Here is a 19,992-nt window from a genome sequence, read left to right as displayed (position 1 = left end):
GTAAGACCAAGCTTCTATATGAGCGTCCATTAAAAGACAGGTTTCTCGGGAACTGAAAACCTGAAGCACACAAAGCGGTCACTAGAAGGTAGTGGGAGTGAAGGATGAGGTTTACAGTGCAGTTGTTTAGATCAGTATAGTGCATAACTAGTTGGTTTCCTATTATTTAAATTCTTTGTACATACAGATTGTGAAATGACTGGGGTCATTTTGAATTTCATCATACCCAGGTGCTTGTGGAAACGGCATAGAAAAAATAGTGAGGAGTGCAGTTTGCTAAAGGCATAGTAACATCCTGCTGAGCACAGATTTTGTCGGCTAGGATAGAGATCTGCCTAGGAACAACAAAAACCGAATGATGATAGTCTTTGATGCAGAAATGACAAAGATGCTGCCACGATTTAGCCTGTAGTGCATAATGCCTTTTTTCTGAGATTTATAATACCCATCCTGACATTTAGTCAGTTAGCCAGTCTCCTAGTACTCTGGTGAAACAAGGAATTCTTTTGTAACTTTCACTGATGATATTCAGGGTGAGGACAGCACCAAAGCGATACCTAATTCTGACACATGAGGTTTAGGTTATTCATCTTGATATATCTGGAACTAATTAATCAAAACTCTTGCTTTGATCTCCATGTTTCATTGATTTCAGTTGAAAGTCTGAGCAAAGTGTTTTAAAATCATAGCCGGTATCAAGGCTCTCTTACGAATTCTTCAGTGGAACAGAAGTTAGGGACTGCCAAATAACCCCAGCTTACTCAAGTGAAAAAAGGAACTGCAATTCCAGATTGCCCGTATTCCCTTTATTTTACCCAACCTCCAACAAGTTGGGGGTGTCAACTTGGTGCTATATTCAGATTCTCTCAGGTAGAACAGATTTCATTTAGTTGCCCCCTTCCAACCCACATTGTCTCTCTCCCTTTTCTCTTTGAAGAACCTTGTCTTTATGCTGCAGATCACTGTGGAAGTGCACTGATGTACCAGTGTTTGTCCCAAAGAAGGGACAAACTTTGTCTCGATTGTCTACAGAAATGGCAGAGAGACATGAAATACAATCTGGATGACACTGTGGTCAAGTACTCTGTGCCCAGGGGGTTCTGTGTGCACTTGGTGTCATCAGAACTATTAGCGGGTCAGTGGATGGTGCTTTGCAGTTTGCCTAGGGTGTCCCACAGGTGTGTAACTAGAGATGCCTGGCTTGAGGCAGCCGCCTGAGAGATGGAGCTTAAATAACCTTCTCAATATTATCCAGTCTGTTAGTGGTGACTGGGGCAGGCATGTAACTGAAGAATCTGGGGGCTGTGCTGAAATAGCACAGAACTAACAGTCTTTACTGTGGAACCCTGGCTAGAGCTCAGAGAGCCCTCAAAGAAGTATCTAATGCCATTAGCTGTATAATAATAGTTCTCACTAGAAGTTGCTATAGTTCAAAATCATCATTTTTTCTTGACTCCTACATTTTCTGGTTTAATATATGCTTTGCTCAATCTTAAAGAGTCTTTTAATGAGGCATTTGATTTGAAAAGGTGCATTTTTTGGTCCTAATTTGGAGAGAGTTCTCTGTCCCTTAGAGTTTGAAATTCAGATCAGGATATGAACTTCGCGGATTGGGAGGGCATTTCCAACTTCTGTTTCTGTACTTTCTACAGCAACATGGGAGTGTGTACTGGAAAAAAGGAAGCATCCAAATTTTAAAGAATGCATCATCCGAACTGCCTTTACATCAGTCACTAAAGGTAACATGCATAAAAGAGCTCTGAAGGGTGAGCTACACTGTCCTTTTTCTGATCCTTACACGTTGCTTTTCTCCTTGCAAACCTTTCCTCTTGTTTGGCTGAGTTGCATGCTCCTGCAGCATAAAGTGAAATGTGCTGGTTACTCCTTCAGTTCCAGGGCTTTTGACGTTTCCTTGTGTCCTGAGTGACAGTATATACTGCTTTAAAAGCTTACAGGTGCCAGTGGGCATCCCAGAATCTTTCTGTGTCAGAGTAACACCCTGTTTATTCTTTCACAAAACGTATATTTTTGTAAACAACCTGTAAATATTTTACATTTTTTTAATATATTTGTATTAACAAAAAATTGTGGTGAAAAATACTATTGCACCTGAGTTTCCTTCCAGTGCTTGCAATTTCATTAGAAAATATTAAAAAAAAAAAAAAAAAAGACCAGTTTACACTTAACCTCTGAAAGGATGGAATTGTAAAGCTATGTGGACACAAACTCCTAACAAGTACATTGTTGAACCTCAACATTTTGTGTGTGCTCGTCTGTGTGTGGTTGGTAAGTTTTGAACATAGACTTGACAAACTTTTATTTAAAAAGAAAAGTTGGGAGGAATCAGCTTTCCTCTTGAAGACTCTTACCTTCCTTACTTCAAGATCAGAAAGGACAGTTGTATGTTGAGAGAGAGACATTTGTGTAACTGATTTGTTAAATGATTAATTTTGGAAATATCTCATCTGTGCAAAACTCATGGAAGTAGAATTAAAATGCTCTCTGGTGATGTGTTAAGCCTCAGTTGCATTTCCGAATGGTTATGCCAGTTGTTAAAGAGGAATCTGTTAGTAGAGCTGTGGAAAGAGAATCTGATTGTTTAGAGAGGAGTTCTGAAAAGTGGGGCTAAACTTGCATAAAAGAGCCTGGGGCTTTGGCTACCAAAGGAGTGTACTTAGACATAGTGCTGTAGGGTATGCGAAATACACATTGTACTGCAGTTTGTGGAAACAGCAGAAAAAGCCTGTTGCTTCCCTCCAGTGTGAAGTTTGGGTTAAACTTTTCACCACTGACCAACATGCTGCCCAATATCCGCTTTCCTGTAATTATTGAGAGGAGAACAAAAGGCATGTCAGAGAACTGAACTGTGAGCTGATAGGTAGGTCTACTGTATTGCTGTTACTCTAGCAGGGACTTCTTAGAGATCAGACGTACTAATAAAGGATATTGTTCATTGCAGGCTTGTTTTTCTGTCAGTAACAGCCCCATCTGGATGGATTCTAGCACAGCTTCCCAGTGCAGTGCTCTGGAGAAAGCTGTGGGCGGAGCACAGCACCTAGCAAGTATCACTGGTTCTCGAGCCTATGAGGTAAGGAATGGATGGTAAGACTCGGCAGAGTCTTGTGATAGAAACAATTCTGCCATTACAGTGGTACGGCAGCAGATAATGATCAGCCATTAACTGTGAAAGAGAGAGTTTTTGAAGAAACTCCAATGATACTGTGCTTTGCAGTAGTCTCACAAAGGAAGATGTGGAAGAGTGGCTGGAAAACTGCCCAGCAGAGAAGGACCTGGGAGTCTTGGTTGACAGCCGCCTGAATATGAGCCAGCAGTGTGCCCAGGTGGCCAAGAAGGCCAATGGCATCCTGGCTTGTATCAGATATTGTGTGGCCAGCAGGACTAGGGAAGTGATCGGCCCCCTGTACTTGGCACTGGTGAGGCCGCACCTCGAATGCTGTGTTCAGTTTTGGGCCCCTCACTACAAGAGAGACATTGAGGTGCTGGAGTGCGTCCAGAGAAGGGCAACGAAGCTGGTGAAGGGTCTGGAGCACAAGGCTGATGGGGAGCGGCTGAGGGAACTGGGGTTGTTTAGCCTGGAGAAAAGGAGGCTGAGGGGAGACCTTATCGCTATCTACAACTACCTGAAAGGAGGTTGTAGAGAGGTGGGTGTTGGTCTCTTCTCCCAGGTAACAAGCCATAGGACGAGAGGAAATGGGCTCAAGTTGCGCCAGGGGATGTTTAGATTGGATATTAGGAAATTTTTCTTCACTGAAAGGGTTATCAAGCCTTGGAACAGGCTGCCCAGGGAAGTGGTTGAGTCGCCATCCCTGGAGGTATCTAAAAGCTGTGTAGATGAGGTGCTTAGGGACATGGTGTAGTGGTGGTCTTGCTAGTGTTTGGTTAATGGTTGGACTTGATGATCTTAAAGGTCTTTTCCAACCTATGCAATTCTGTGAAATTTTAAAATGAAATTAGGCAAACACTGGAAATTTTGCTGCAGGAAGCAGCTGGGGTGAGCTGTTGCATTTGGCCACTGTTTCTGAAATACAGTGTTTGGTAGCCATGCTTACAGTCTCGGGGCCTGGTTCTCCCCTGGGAGCTCCTGTGCAGCCACATTTCCATTGGGATGCCAATCCAGTTTCTGTAACAAGTTTACTTGGGGTTATGACCCCCCTGTTTGTGGGTCACTGCTCTAGGTTGTGTCTGCAATTCAAATATTGGCCTTTTAATGTTCCCTGAAGGCTAACAAGCAGCTATTGATCTAAGAGAAGTGAGTTTCAGAAGTTCTGGATGCTGTTGGACAGCACTCTCTCACTTGTCTCCTCTTCCTGGCACTTCCCTCCCTCTTAACTGTGACAATGAGTTATGGAGTGGAGTGGGAGCAGGGCTTCCCTCCAGGCATCTCAGCACCTGGCTACTCCTACTGTTGGCAACAGAATAAGGCTCTAACCTCCCAAATTGCTGATTCTATTTTTGAATCATCATGTGAGGTTTATGGCCAGTGTTGAAATCAGACTTTGCATACCACTAACAGTTTATTTTTAATTTGCTAAAGAGTAAGGTTTCAGTGTTAGAAGTTTTTTGTTATTTGATGCAATACATGGATGAAAAATAATTATTCTTACAGCTATTATTAGCCTGTGCTGGATTTGCTTCTTTGAGTATGAAACTTCCTGCTTTGCTCCCAATTCACCTGCCTCAGAGAGGTGCATAGGTTGGGTAGCCTAAACCTTTTCAAGGATTTGAAGGCAGCATTTGAATTGTCCTGGTTCCTGTGCACAGAATAAATGTGATTCATTCCATTGAACTGTCATTTCTGAAATGTAAATTATGGATAGTAATGCTTTTTCACATTGCTTGTTTTTCAAAAGGTGAGCAAAATTCTCATAATGAGACGATGTGTTATAGCCTGTTTAGTGCAGATTGCCTGTTGTGCCCTGACTTTCATCATGCATCAGGCAAATTAAATATCCAAAGTGCAATGTACTGAACTCATTACACAGAGTTAATGATTATTGACTCCATTTAGGGTTTGTGTTTCTAAGCATTTGTATTTCTTTCTCAGCGTTTTACAGGAAACCAGATAGCAAAGATTTACAGCCAGAATCCTGAGGTCTACATGCAAACTGAGGTTGGCTCAACTTCAATACACTTATTGGAAAACATAGTTGAAAATCTTTTAAAATTAATTTTGTGGGGATGTCAGACTTTTTTGCTAAGGAGTATTTTGATTCTTGTGTTTGGTTTTAAGATTAAAATCGTAAATTTGATTATTTTATTTTATTTTTGGTTTTGTTAAATTAATAGTCATTGGGCAGACAAAAATTGGGTATCAGTTCTGTCTTGAATGTTATATTTAACACAGTGGGCTCCATTGGATCTCACCTTTGTGGAAGAAGTTTTAAAAACCAGACTTTAATTTGGGTCGTAATAAATAGTAAGTACAGCAGTTTGAACACAAGTGGGTAATTAAGCATGCAGTTGAAATGTTCACACTCAGAACTGGCCATTTGCATGCGGAAACGGGATTGCTCTGCCATACATAGCTGGCATCCATGTGGATGTGTGTAGGAAAAAGCCCGCAATCGATTCTAGACTTTTTTCATAGTTTTTCTCTTGAGGAGCTACTTTGATTCTATTATTACAAATGAATTGCATTGTGTAGTTGGTTTCCTTCTGATTTTTAGTTTTCAGAAATCAGCTTGCAATTCCATTATTGTTTCAGTTTGTTGAGTCTGCATCTAGCTGTGACTGAAATGCCATGGTTTGAAGCAAAGTGAAAACTCCATGCAAATATGATGTAAATGAGGGAAGAGCTCCTGTCCTATGATTAGAATATGCCAAACATCCAGACCAGTGAAGTCAGGCTCTGTGTGTTTTTGTATTACTGCAGTTCTTGATAATATTGATAATAATTTTTTTGTGGCTTTTAAAATTAGACCCCTTGGGAACTTCATGGAGAAGTGAGTTGCAAAGTTGAGTCTGTATTTTGTGGGACAATGCTTCTTTTTTTTTCCATTTTTTCTTTCTAAGTACATGTTCTATAACCTGTATGCTAGTAAGCGATGGGGTGAAACAGAACACTAATACAGTCTGATCATAAGCTTAAGGCTAAATTTGGAGACAGATGCATTAGTGGAGGGAAAGTAGGTCTGTGGAACTGAGAACTAGTCAGACCAAGCTCAGACTCTGACGGCTGGTTGCATTGATGGCACGTTTTAGCAGTAAAGGATATGCAAGATATGTTCAAGCACAAAATATCTCTATGTCAGAGTTGCTCTTGGGAACCCTCAGGAAGTACTTAGCAGCTCAGCAGTCTCAATGACATGGAAGGTGGATGTTTTTCCTTCTCTAGGTCAGCTTGCTAAACTGGCTGATTCACAGTTTAACTTCATCCTTTTCCTTCCATTTCAGGCAGCTAGTGCCTGTTGGGGCACCACAGAAGGTAGGCATTCGTTATCTAAGCACAATGTGATATATTCTTGGGGAGAGACGCATGAAGAGCAAGTGCATCATTAAGTTTCCTGGCCATTATAACCACCTCTTAGAGCTCTGGCTATAGTCCGTCTTTGAATGCTGTGTGAAGCAGTGGTTTTGTGATCATTAATAAAAAACCTGTCACTGCTGGCTCACTTCACCAGTAGAGATTTGATTCTGATTAGTTATTGGGTGACAATCTTATTTCTTCTGAATTAGTCAGAGCACACAATAAGGAATCTGTCAGCTTTTATGCCAGCTTCTTGGGAACAGATAATACTTGATCCTGCAGAAAGCTTGGCAGTAGCCGGTTAACTTGATAGTTTGTATAGCAGATTTGAAGTGGAAGCAAGTTCGTGTTGGATCAGTGTGTTGTGTCATGTGGCCAGGGCATTTTTGGGCCAGTATTTAGAAACCCTACAGCTGGATTTAAGGCATTTTTGGAATATACCCTGAGGCAGAGCTGCAGGTAGTGGTTCAGTTCAGAGTTGATTATTACCAGCTCCTGGGAGCAATTCCTGGGAGGTCTGGCGTCTCAGCTGGGAGGAAGGTAAGCGTTCATGTAAAGGTGCTAGCAGAGCCTTGCCAGAGCTGCTAAAAACCTTACAGACCTGTGCTCTGGGTTGCTCAGTGCATGGTTTCTGGGCATTTCCCCTGTTGTCAACATACAGGTGGTTTGTTTTTGTTTGTTGGTTTTTTTTTTCTCTTAGTAAGTGTTTTTCCTTGAAATGACGTTCTGTGATACACCGAAGTTGTGAATTAATTAATGATAACATGGAGTATGCTAATCATACTAGATGTATTTTGCATGTTTCAGAATGCAAAGCTATTAACAGCTTTTATTATGCGGTTACTTTTAGCTTGATATCTGCAGTATTACTTAGGCTGTAAGATAGAACTGAATAATCCTTCTAGGTCTATTTTTGTGTTCTTTCTGTGCCCAACATTAAGCATCTATTAACATTTGCTGCTTGCAATTACTTAATTATTTACTTTCTTTGAAGTGAATACTGATGGGACTCACTATCTCGCACTTTTTCTTTCAGAGAATCTCTTTGGTTAGTAGTTTTGCAGCTTCCCTTTTCCTAGGAGCTTACGCACCCATCGATTACAGTGATGGTAAGTGTGTGGGCTTTTCTCATAGTAACAGTTCAACAAGGAAATTTTCCTTTCCATCCCCACCTTAAATAAAAGGGGGCAAGGTCTCTGCTATTTGTTTTCAGTCTTTAAACTTTAATGACAAGTATATTAGATTTTAAGCTAAGTTACTCCTTTCAATTTGTTGCTACTCTTGATAGTGCTGTCAAGCTGTGCTTATTTATCCCCATGATACTATGATTCCCATTTCCATAAAATGGATCCACAGAAAATATTCTTAAATGAAATTGTACCTTTTTTCATTACTTTATGATGTATAAAGGAATGCCGAAATATCTATTTAAAAGCATGAAAAAGTTGTGGATTTTTAAGCTAGACTTCATAGTTCTGATATTTGTTCTATGGTTTTGCTGGTTTAGCTCCGAATTGCACAGGATGTGAACAAGATGTATATTGTGATTATTTGTCCCTCCATCTAACTGGAGTATGGATCTGTAACAGAAATATCTTTTCAAAATGAACCAGAGAAAAAAGCATAAACCAAGCAAAAAAATCCTAAACTCAGTTAAAAAAACCCTTAACCTTCCATATCTCTCTATTCATCATAACAAAGACAAAAAAGTGACAAGGCTAGTGTCTCCCATTTCTGTTGTGTGTTATCTCAGTTATCCAGCTTTTAAATGGCAATTTTAAATGGCAATTACAAAGGAAACCATTTTCCTGGGAGCTGTGCTGTTATTTCTAAATAGCATTTTTGATTCCTGCTCTGAAACTAAGAGAAGATATATTTCAGAGCTGAAAGGTTAGATAACAAGGCTCTCTAAGGAAATTTTGCATTATAGAGCCATAGCTGACACCCATGTGTTAAGACCAACTCATTTTTTCTCCTTCGTTGTTCCGTCAAAGCTCATAGGAGAAAGTATGACATCTCAATTTTAGCTAATGGACAACTTATTCAATATCAGATCTCCCAGTTATACTTGAGACCTTAAAAATTGCAAGACAATCCATGCTTATTTTGCAGCAGTTGTGAGATTATTACATCTATCTTCTGGTCCTGTTCTGTTAGCCATGTATTTTCACAGCTAAATTTTATTTTTTTGTGTATTATTGGCAACAATAACTCTGGAAGTTTGCACTTTGCTCCTCAGTAGGCCCAAATACTGAGCACTTCAGCTACCCAACAACCCGCAGAACTAGCTCCATGTACTGCATTTCAAAGAGAGATGGTGAGATCTTCAAGGTACTTTTTCTGATAAAGAAATATGTTGATTTTTTATTTTTCAATGAGAGTTAAGTGTTAATTTTGATTCAAATATTTAAAAATATAAGCAGTAAAAAAAATTTTGATTTGGGTTTTTTTTTTTTTTTTTGGTAATGTTACCTCTGCCTTTTCTTGGAAGCAAGTGAGGGAAATCTGTGCCTCTTCAGCTTCAGAACATGAAAATTTCTGTGTTTGTTTGAAAACTAAAATGTTTTAAACTAAAGAAAATGAAAATTTGCTTCACTGGAAAATTTTCTTAGAAAATGTATTGCATTTTTCAAACAAACAGCTCTAGGAGAGCCTGTTCTGTTACACCTCTAGATATTTACGGAACTTGAATAAATGTTATCTACTGTTCAGAGCATGTAAGATTATTAAATCTTTGTGTGAAAAAAAGATAAGAGAACTAAGCAGGATGTTATAGTTCTCTTTACAAGACAAAAGACTTTTCGGCATTGTAAGCTATATTTTGTCTTGTTCATTCTTTTCTTTTGCTAACATAATGAGAGAGAATTCTAATTCCAGTAATAAAATAGAATTATAATGTATGCAGTAGTTATTTGGATCCAGCTGAAAAACTTGTTTCCTTGTCATTTACGATTCCTTGCAATTCACTTGATCTTTTACATTGCACCTGTGTATTGTAGTTTAAAATGCATCTCTCAAAATAATGTTCAGATAATAGACCTATTCTTCATTTCTGTAGGTTTAACTTCAGGTCATATCGTCTTTAAAAAGCCCTGTCAAATTGTTTAGCTCTGCACAATAACTTATCTCTTTACATTTGCAGGTTATTGTAGGAAATGTGCTATTCAGTTTCAGGATTTTTTTTTTTTTTTTACTTTCTAAAGGTCCAATCCCGTAAGGTTCAAATCACGCCTTGTGAATGGCTGAGCACCCTGGGTGATTGATTTAAAAAAAAAAAAAAATTACATTCTGGTGGAATGAAGAATGATTTTAATTTATATTGTGCAGATGTTAAAAGTAAGATACATTTGGGACCTAAACAACTTGAACACTTGAGGCATTGTTTCTTTTAGAAGACACCTTAAAGAACAGCTGTTCAGCTCTTGACCTAGCAAAGCTTTATCTTTTGAAATGCTTTTCTAAGTGCCTTAGGCAAATCATAGCTTAGCATACTTGTTTTTTTGTTGTTCTATCAAACAAGGGTGCTTTGAACTGAAGCCTTTTCAAAAGGGACCGTGGTGGGCTGAATTTACTCGTAATGTAGCTTGTGTGGTGTCAGCAGAGTTACACTGCTTATGATTTTTGCTCACTTGAAAAGGCAATCCAGAGTGCTGTAATACACATGCACTTAACTGTTTATTAATGTATGCAAATATTGATCTTTAGTTTGTTGATTAATAAAACCAGTTAGTCTGCATCATTTGGTCTTTGTAATGAATTTTTTTTATTTTTTAATACTTTTGTATATGTGTATGTATATAAATATTAGCAAGTCCTGATTGTGCTCCTGGTCATTTTATGTTAAAAGTCAGTGATGCTTGCAGTGAAATACTGAATCCTATTCATCCACATATTGACACTTTCCTCAGTCCTTACTAGACCATGGCCTTGGCTATTGACCTTCATTGCTGGTGGGGTATCCGTTTGGAGTGGTAAAGCAAAGCGCTGCCTTTGTTTTTTGTTTGTTTTTTTTTTTTTCCCTTAGTTCTCAGACTATTACTTATTTGATATGCTAAACTTCGCAGTGCAGATCTTGACCAGAGGTGCTTGAGTTAGGAACTCACTGTGCATCACTCCCCATATAATCAAAGGAGAAAGAGAAGCAGTTCCAGGGACCGTTCAGCTCTGGTTTTTATTTTCCACTGACTAGAGATTCTCATGGAAGTGCCCACAGTTAGATAGGATGAATCCAGGCCAACAGATTAATAGTTCTTGTAAAATAGTTGTTTCACATCTTCTAAATGAGTTTCTGAGGGTGAGGTAAATTAGCTCCTCCTTTTCTCAGGGCATATTGAAGTCTTTGTGCAACTATATCTACCAGTCAATAAACTGAAGTGTTGTTTCTATATAATACAAACTTAGACCTTTTCAGTTATACAGGTTAGTGTTTTTCCTGTTTTATGCAGAAAAGATTGGAGGCTGTCCTTAGGTCTTGCAAAATTGCATTGGAGGATACTGGTTAAAAGTTCCTCTAGGCTTGGGGGGGGGGGGGGGAGATGATTTTTTTCAGAAAACCACAGAAAACAACAACTAACATTTTTCTGGTAAAATTCCTATGTATTTAACGTTTCTGTTGCTCACTGGTTAATTTACTTTAGCAAAGAAGTTCTTGGCCTTTTAAGTTAGGGACTTTTCCAGGAAAATTTATAGATCTACATATTTCCTCATAGAAAGCCTTGTTATGCCTGAGAGCTTGGGACACGAGGCTGCTCACACCCTTTGCCTCTGGGAAGTGCAGATGGTGATGCTGGGCTCGGTTTACCCTGGAAGGACTCAGCTTACCCCTGGAAGGGGTGGATGGCTAGATTTAAGAGTGGTCTCACGTAGAGAACCGAGAGAAGCTGGAGTAAACCTTGCCATCTTTCCTTTTCTGTGGGTGGTAGCGATTTTGACAGCAGAAAAGGGAAATGCACCTTTTGCCTGTGGGGGCCGTGTTGCACTTTGTGCTCCATCAAATTCCTGCTGTTGCATCATAGGCCAAATAAACCAGTGCATAATTTGTTAAGTGTGTTTAATTCACTGGAAATGGGATTGATTACATTTAATATATTTAATTCTATTGTATATGTTATTAAGTACAATCCAAATATCTGTTTGGATTGGGTTATTCCAGTGTCTCAGCTGGAGGGTGCAACACTTTCTGTTTATAACACTGTGGGAAGCACTAGGTCCAAACCTTGCTGATGGTGATTTAGGATTGGACTGCACAAATAGAGACTTCATTTATAAATGTTATTAAATTAATTATTAAGCCTATGTGAAAAATGCTGCTGGGAATTGATAGGGTGGGCTCATTTGTGCGTGCGTAACCAGCAGTAGTGTATGCGTGTAGAGTGTGTGGCAGGCGTGTGCCCTTCTTCAGAATAAGAGTGCTGCTAGAGCCTTGTGATGTGCTGGCTGAGATGTGGGTTGCATCCCTTCCCTTCCTCTGTGTCCCAGCATTGCAAGCATAGTCTTATTCCATAGACACTGCAAGTCAGGTCAGCTTCACTGTCTTTGTGTTTTAAAAAGCATAAAGATTTATGGAATTTGAGTAAATTTCAGGTTTTCCTTTGTGCTCAGCTGAGAATGTGGCTGTGTTTCTGAGATAAATAAGTTGTGGGCTAAACAGCCTTTGAAATGAAAACGTTAAACTAGAATAAGACTAATATGTCCCTGAACAGTACTAACTAGAAACGCATACAGATTTTCAAGTTTAATGAAATGTGCAATTAAAGGCTTCTTAGAAACATAAGCAAGGGATGTGGAGTGCTCAGTATGATTTCCGTTGGGCTGTTCCACGTTTCTGAAAATCATGACTTTGGTATTCAAAGCTAGACTCTCCAAACTAGCCTCAAAATTAAAGGCTGCATTTGAAAGTTTGACCTCTTGCTTTTTTTCTGGACTTCTAAGCCTTTATTTTGTCTCTCTGGAGGAGGAAACATTGGTATGGAGGAACATTAGTCAGCATGGATTTAGATACTTATATGGTACTCTACTCAAAGGTAGGAGTAGTGTAAAGCCATACCTCCCAGGGGGGAATTTTTTCATTGCTAAGTCTCAGGTGAGCACAACACACCTTCAAGTGACATTGCTGAAGTCTTTGTCTAAAGTGGAAGATTTGGGGAGGAGTTGATGGAGAGGCATCCGTGTTCTTCCTTCTGGTCTTAATTTGGGAATAACTGAATTGTCTAGTGCATTGTGCATCAGAGAAGCCTTTTCTGCTACCTTTACAGGTGAAAGCTATTCAGAGGCTGAATCATTGATGTCCTTTATACTTAGAAGAGCTGTAACCATTCTCTTTGAATGTAAATTTTCTGTTGCCTGTAATGAGGTGGAATTGATACAGTACTCTCTGTTTTGATCTGTCTTGTAGGTTCTGGTATGAACTTGCTGCAGATTTGGGAAAAGGTATGGTCAGTGTCCTGCCTTGATGCTTGTGCACCTGGATTAGAGGAGAAACTAGGATGCCCTGTACCATCCCATTCAGTCCTGGTATGTGCCTGTCTAGAAGAGTTGTAAGTAACAGAGCTTTGTGCTGAGAGTTCTGCTAATAGTACTTTCTTGGAGTGTATTCGTGTGCGCGCACAAGCGTGCGTGCACAGTTATCCTCAGAGCTACACTGCTTGATTTAATATTTCCAGGTGTCTTGTGAATGAATACACCAGAGCAGAAACAGACATCTTTGAAAACTGACTGGTAGCTGGTGTCTGTCATAGCTTTCATCATTGATCACCTTGGATTCTTGCATTCCCTGGACTACGATGAGAAGAGTTTTGGTAGATGCTCCAGTGATAAGAATCTTTGGGGTCCCTCTGATGCCCACAAACACCTGGTCACTGCAGAACTGTGCACAGTATTTATTACTGCAGAAACAGAGCCCAACATTTGCATTTCTTGACAGGGACCTTGTTTTAAACTGTTTGTAGTGTTAATGAGGTAATCTTTGTGAATAATTTGGGATATTTAAAGCTCCTCAGTTCATGTAGCATAATGGTGAAATCAAATCAAGCCGCATATCTCTTAGAGTAAATGAATTTAGTCTTACTACCCAGCACAAAAAGAGCTATTGGTTTAGCTGATGCACATGTAAGAGAGTGTAGATACCCATCACCTGATCCATCTGAATTCAGTGCTGATCTTCTGTAATGGAGAGGAACATATTAAAAAATCCTTATAGATGTCCTTGTATTTTTTATGGATAGTTTTCTTCTCCTATTTTTTTCTCTATGGCTATCAAATGTGGCTTAAAAGAATACAGTTCTTGACCCTTAAAATAATAGGGGTCATATTCCAGCATTTGATGTTGTGATGTATATTAATGTTGTGTTTTCTCTTATGTTTGCATTGAATTTCTAATTTCTATGTATTAATATTCATGCATGTGTGCAAAATAGATGGATGTGTTTATGTTACTTGATGTGAATAACTGGAGAGAGACCCAAAGCTAAAATGCTACTGTTTACTTAACCTATTTCAAAATCTAATCTAAGGGTTTTTCTGTGAGGTTCTCAACAACAAAAAAATGGGGTTCAAAATCTTTAAAGTATTCATTCATACCTTAAATACACAGAAATGATTATTACAGCTGCTTTGGGGTTTTTCAGTTCTATGTTACAACACATTGTGTCACACATTGCAAGATTACTTTCCTTTTTTTGAGCTTTTTTCCCCTCTCTCTTCCTTTCTTTCCTTAGGGGCCCATTTCTCCATATTATAGTCAGCGTTATGGGTTTAGCCCAGACTGTAAAATAGTAGCATTTACAGGAGACAATCCAGGTGAGATGATTAAATGTGTAAGATTCTGTGAATATGATTATGTATGTAGTAAAATTCTAAATCAATCTCATAGATTCTCAGATGCTCCCTATACAGTGAAAGAATATCATGTTTATCAGCATTAATACCTTTTTCCAACAGCCTTCCATCACTGGTTCTTCTGAGGTATAGACATCTTGGATAAACTGGGTATGACAAATGAATTCTCTTTTGCCTAGTAATAGATGTGACTTCATTTGCTTCTTGATAACTTCAATTTTGGTTTGCCTGCCCCTAAGAAACTATTCTTACTATGAACTGCTAACATTTTAACTTAGAAAATATGAATTAAAAAATTGCTGTTGTATCTTTTCAAGCAAAAAGGTGGAGATGGACCTCATAGGCTTTCTCTAGAGAATTAGAGCTGTCCTTTTGTCAGACTGATAGAGCTCAGTATAAGGGAAGGTGTTAACTTAGGGTCAGTTTTTGGAATCCTGGAGACTGTTTCAGTGTAGAGAAAAGTTGTCTGTTTCTCAAGACTGTGAAAACACAACGGTTATCTGTATTACATTAGCATATGCAGGTTTGAATCAAGGTGGAGGAGGCTTCATCATGGTATATTTTACATTCATGTTCTGGGAGATGGTTAAACTGCATTTCCCAAAAGTCCACTTTTTCTTCTACAGATTCAAATCCAGCTTAGTCCAATAAATATGTGAGTAGTCTGATGTAAGTGGGAGTGTTTCTCCTTTAAAGTGTGCTGTTAAGTAAGAGTCCACTGTATTTAAAACCTGAATGCATAAAACATTAGAGAATCATGCAGTTCCGTAGTCTTTTGTCTTGAGCATTTCGATTCTGTTAAAAATCACTCCCTCACCCAAATGCTTTGCCCATCTTTTACAGTGTATAGGCCAAGGCCATCATGAGCATATTCGCCATTTATATTGTACTTAGAGATGGTGAATGCAATGTATTATGATGTCTCATGCAGCATGCTATAATTGAGTCAAATGAGTAACTTCTTACCTGGTATTCTGACTCTGCTTTCAGCATCATTGGCAGGCATGAGACTTCAAGAAGGAGATATTGCAGTAAGTCAAAACATACTCCTGAAAACTGTCTATATCCCCGAATAAATGAAATACATGAAATGTAAAATAGCTGTAGGTTATCAGTTAAATTTATCTGCTAGTGTTGATTTTCTGCTTATTGGATTTATGCTTGTTTTATTTCTGTCAATCTCTAAGCTGCCTGAAATATTTTAAGTTAACTCTTGTGACTATTTTTAACTAGTACTCCAGACGTTAAAACTTAAGTCTCCATCTAGTATGTATTTCAGTGGCGTGACAACCTAAGTCAGAGCTAGCTTCAACAGAAATCCAATTGACTTAATGTGTAATTTAAAAACAATTAGTGGTAATAACAAATGGTTTTAATTTAATTTCTGTATTGCTTTCCATGCACATTGTGATAACGCTTCAATTATTTTTTTTTTTCCCCTCCAGATTAGCCTTGGCACAAGTGACACATTGTTTCTGTGGATCCAAGAACCAACTCCTGCCTTAGAAGGTCATATCCTCTGCAATCCTGTTGATTCTCAAACATATATGGCACTTTTATGGTAATATCATTTATTTTTTGTACGTCTGGGATCAATAACATATATTTCTTCCTCTGTGTTAGTGTTTTTTATTTCTTTTGCAAAATGATAATGAATAGAACATTCAGCATTCTGTACGGTATATGGCAATCTACTGCTGAAACATTTGCATCAATGTTATAATGTTCCTATTGTTTAATTTGAGTAAGTGAAATTGCAGAGTTGTGGAGGATAAATTCTCATGGCAATAAAAAGCTGAAATTATTTTTACATATACATAGAGCCAGTTCACTATGAATCTAAGGTAATGCATTTAATGTACAGGAATAACAATCTTCTGAAATATAATAACCTGAAATGTCAGAAGCTTGACCAGGCTGTATAACTTCTGTGCTCTTCTAGTGGTCCAGAGGGGACATAATGGGGCAGATGAAGATTCCCTTTTCATGGAGGAGTATAATCAGTGCTGTTCAGGGACGTATTAGGCTGTGCATGTGGAAAATACTGAGATCTCAAGAAACCCAGCTGAGAGAATGATCTTCATGGTAGCTTTTGGCCACTGTGATTTGGGAATTGTTTGGCCCCTCGCCAGGCAAGTAGGTGGAAAGATGGCCTGAAGCTATGTTTTCCCTCACTGAGTCACTGTATTCAGGGCAAAAACTTCCAAAACAGGTCATAGTGCTTAGGCAAATATTTACAAGTAATATGCAGATAAATTTTGTGTCTAAATCCCCTGGATTGTAGGTGCTTGTAACTCAAAGCTTCAGCAAAGCTCAAATCTGCCCTTTAACTGTAATGTCAAGTCTTATCTGTACAGTAATAGGATGCTGTAGATGACAGTGTGAACAGTGCTCATGAAGTTGAGTTCAGAAGCGTGATGTCAAGTGCAAGTTACTGGGTTTCATAGTATGATTTCCCAGCAGTTGGTTGTTTTTTGAAGTTTTGCATTCAAGTTTCTCTTTTACCCAATATTTTTCCACTTTTGCTATGTAAAAGAGCTATATAAACAACCTGTTTGTAATAGGAAAGGAGATGCAGAGGCATTTTTCTGAATAACTGTTATACTGCCATTCTTTTACTGTGGCTTAACATGTGCAGAAGGCCAAACCTGCTTTTCAGAACACAAGATATTTCTGTAGCCGTGCAGATATAAGGAGTTCCTGTTCCCTCTGCCTAGCCATTTCTGCCCTGACACTGCCCCTTTTGCAGCAATTCCCCTTTTTCAATAAAATAATGGAGTTAATAGGGGACTTACCTGGGTTAGTAGAAAAAGAGTGCCTGAGCTACCAGGCAGAGTTTTTGTACAGAAAACTCAAGTAACTTCAGCTGCTGCTACTGAGCAAGTTCAGTAATTTCCTTGCCCTCTTTCTGGATATTTCTGTGCCTTTCCTGCTTGAGTTGCTCTGATAACTCCGTGCTGGAGTGTATTCCAACTGCTTTCCTCTGGGTCTGAGTCCAACGCTGCAGTATTTTGCAGGAGTGTTATATTCACAGAGGAAGCAAAGGAGGTGACTGCATAAAGGGTGCAAAGACCATAAACACTGAACAGATGCATATTTTACAGCATGGTTTACTAGCTATGGACCAGAACCCTGCAGATGCAGCTGTGGTGCTTTCCTTTGCCAGATCCTGGCACAGAGCTAGACCTCATAAGTCTTGTTGGACCCAAGGTGGCTCCATACTGGCTCCATGGTCCTGAAATCATAAATGCAATGTAGAAACAGTCTTGCTCCTCCTTGCAGAGTCACCTCAGAGTGATCTTTTTAGCCCTGTGTCAGAGTCCTTCTGACAACGCATAGTAAAGGTACCTCTGCACCCACAGCACAGAACATTTCTCTCTAAAGCAGTTACTAGGTTCATCTGCAGATAGTCTGAAACTAGGTATTCATCTTGGCTGCTGGGTGCAACCAGATTCGGTGAAGCCCTTTACTGGAGTGCTGGCACAGTGCAGAAATGCAGCCCCACAGGACTTGCCCCAGGGCTAGCATGATCAGAGCTCCTGCTGCTGCTCCATCAGTGCGTACCATGTGTTCTCCAGTGCTTTGAGCTCCAGGAGACCATAGTAAGTCAGGCAGTGGGCTGCAACTCCTGTTCATGGAGCTCTGAGGAGGTGTCTTAGCAGTTCAGAGATAACCTGGGTCTGGCATGGCCTGCCAGAGTGGGCCTAAGCTGACTCTTTGGAGAGATATATACCAGCATCTCTGCACTGTGTTCCTCAACATGCCCTGTAATATTTATTTTCTCTCTTATCTAAGTTTTCTCCCTCTCCAACTCTTTCCATAATGAAGAAATGATTGTATCTTTTAGCTTGCCCAGCTGTATTCAGCTGATACAATAAACTCCAGTATTGAGTAAAACAACAAATGGCTTTAAAAATCTATAGCCAAATATTTTGGAAAATACATATGGTATGTTTGTGTGTTTCAGTTTTAAGAACGGCTCTCTGATGAGAGAGAGGATCAGAGATGACTGTGCTTCAGGCTCCTGGGATGAATTCTCCAAAGCCTTATCATCTACTGTGGCTGGAAACAATGGAAACTTGGGTATGAGCCTTAGCAGGGCTGGGAGTTCCAGTGTTTGCTTAGACCCATGGTTTTGTGGGATTTGTACCTACTTTTTACTTGGGTCATGATAAAGGCCAAGAATTCCGTTAACTAGAGCAAGGGAAATTCCTAATGTGTACTTAGAAATGCTCTGTTGGCAAGCTAAGTGTCATGATAGTATTTTTCTTCAATATTCACTAAATAAGAAAATTATATTTGTGGAGCTCTTTTGGTCATTGAGAGGGTTAGTAGCATCTTAGCTGTAGAATGTTTAAAACTAGTGATTTCTGAAGGAGGCTTTCATTAAATTTTGTTTCTTTTTGCTGAAGACTCAAACCAAGTGGATTGAGTAGCTCTGTACTATTTCTTTCTCCATTTTCAATGATTTTGATCTCTAAACATTACTCTAGGATCTTGTTCAGTGCATATGAACAAAGCAGTAATATCAAATGCTGCCAGGATTTCCTGCATTTTCCCCAATATCTGTCACAGTGTCATTTCATCCTTGTTTTTCCCATGTTACGCTAAATGAATGAAATCAAACAAAATGATGATGGAAGTAGTTTAAAAATATTAATAAGCTCATGTATTTGAAGCTTTAAGTTATTTTCTTTCCTGCAGTTTAACATTTCACTGGTGTAGTATATAGCTCTGAAATAAGTTATTCAAAGGTGAGCATATGTGTAATCAAGATGAAGAATTAACCATTACAGAGTTGGGTTTGAAATCATTGCAATCATACTAGATCTGAATTGATATGATTAAAATTGATATAAAAAACCTGTAGGTAGCAAAGTTTTTTAATGTAGATATTTAAGCTATAGAAGATTTCATTCCTTAGGAAAGTGAATTTAAGATACAGTTTCTTGACACTGTGAGGTTAGCACTGATTTCATTTTTAGAAACTCTGTTATGTTGTCTGTCAAATTCAGCCTCTGTGGGGTATTAAAATGACCAGGAATCCCTTTTCACTAGGAGACAAATCAATTCAGGTGTTTCAGAAATGGGAAGAAGTTATTCCAAGACCCAGAAGTCAGCCACTTTAGGCAGTATTAAAAACATTGGAAGCTGATGAAAATATTTTAACTGATTTCAGGGATTTATCAGGACACCACCTTAAAGTTTTAGAATTTGTGTTATGGCATATTCACCTGGATATCTCAGTCCCCTACAAAAATGGGTGTTTCATGAAAGTCATCCTCAATAACCTGCATGCTCAGATAACCTCTGGGTTACTTGAAGATATAGTATACATGTAAAAATACGGTAATGGTAATCTGTGTTCCTGAGGGAAGCAGAGCAAAGAAGTAACTGATGAGGCACCCTCCCTTTTATCACTTGTTCCTGCATTCCCTGCTGTGTGAGAAGATGCCCCTGGAGGCTGCGGAGGTTTGGAGGTGGGCAGAGGCAGCTGCTAGAGTAAGGTCGGGAGAATGAGGGGAACAGGGGTAACAAATAGGGAAAGGGGAGTGGTGAACAGATGAGGGTCCTGTTGCATCTGGGAGGTACAGAGAAGGCTAATAAAACAAGTTTACTTGAAGACCTCATCTGACAGATTCAAGGTGGCAGCAGGGTCAGAAAGGAAA

General features: G+C 39.1%; 1 protein-coding gene across 4 annotated transcripts in view; it reads left to right on the top strand.

The window, feature by feature from the left end:
- Positions 1 to 19,992, top strand: part of XYLB (xylulokinase) — an 84,888-nt gene that overhangs the window by 4,991 nt on the left and 59,905 nt on the right. For all 4 annotated transcript variants that reach the window (XM_075492333.1, XM_075492334.1, XM_075492332.1 and 1 more), the window contains 9 exons: positions 1,653 to 1,739; positions 2,960 to 3,088; positions 5,066 to 5,131; positions 7,524 to 7,596; positions 12,882 to 13,000; positions 14,203 to 14,284; positions 15,314 to 15,354; positions 15,769 to 15,884; positions 18,291 to 18,406. In XM_075492333.1, the coding sequence (XP_075348448.1) occupies positions 1,653 to 1,739; positions 2,960 to 3,088; positions 5,066 to 5,131; positions 7,524 to 7,596; positions 12,882 to 13,000; positions 14,203 to 14,284; positions 15,314 to 15,354; positions 15,769 to 15,884; positions 18,291 to 18,406 (829 nt within the window). The remainder of the gene's footprint in view (positions 1 to 1,652; positions 1,740 to 2,959; positions 3,089 to 5,065; positions 5,132 to 7,523; positions 7,597 to 12,881; positions 13,001 to 14,202; positions 14,285 to 15,313; positions 15,355 to 15,768; positions 15,885 to 18,290; positions 18,407 to 19,992) is intronic.

Source organism: Mycteria americana, chromosome 2, assembly GCF_035582795.1.
Source record: "Mycteria americana isolate JAX WOST 10 ecotype Jacksonville Zoo and Gardens chromosome 2, USCA_MyAme_1.0, whole genome shotgun sequence".
NCBI lineage: Eukaryota > Metazoa > Chordata > Aves > Ciconiiformes > Ciconiidae > Mycteria > Mycteria americana.
Note: the sequence above shows the minus strand (reverse complement) of the source record. Positions and strands in the feature narration are given on the sequence as shown.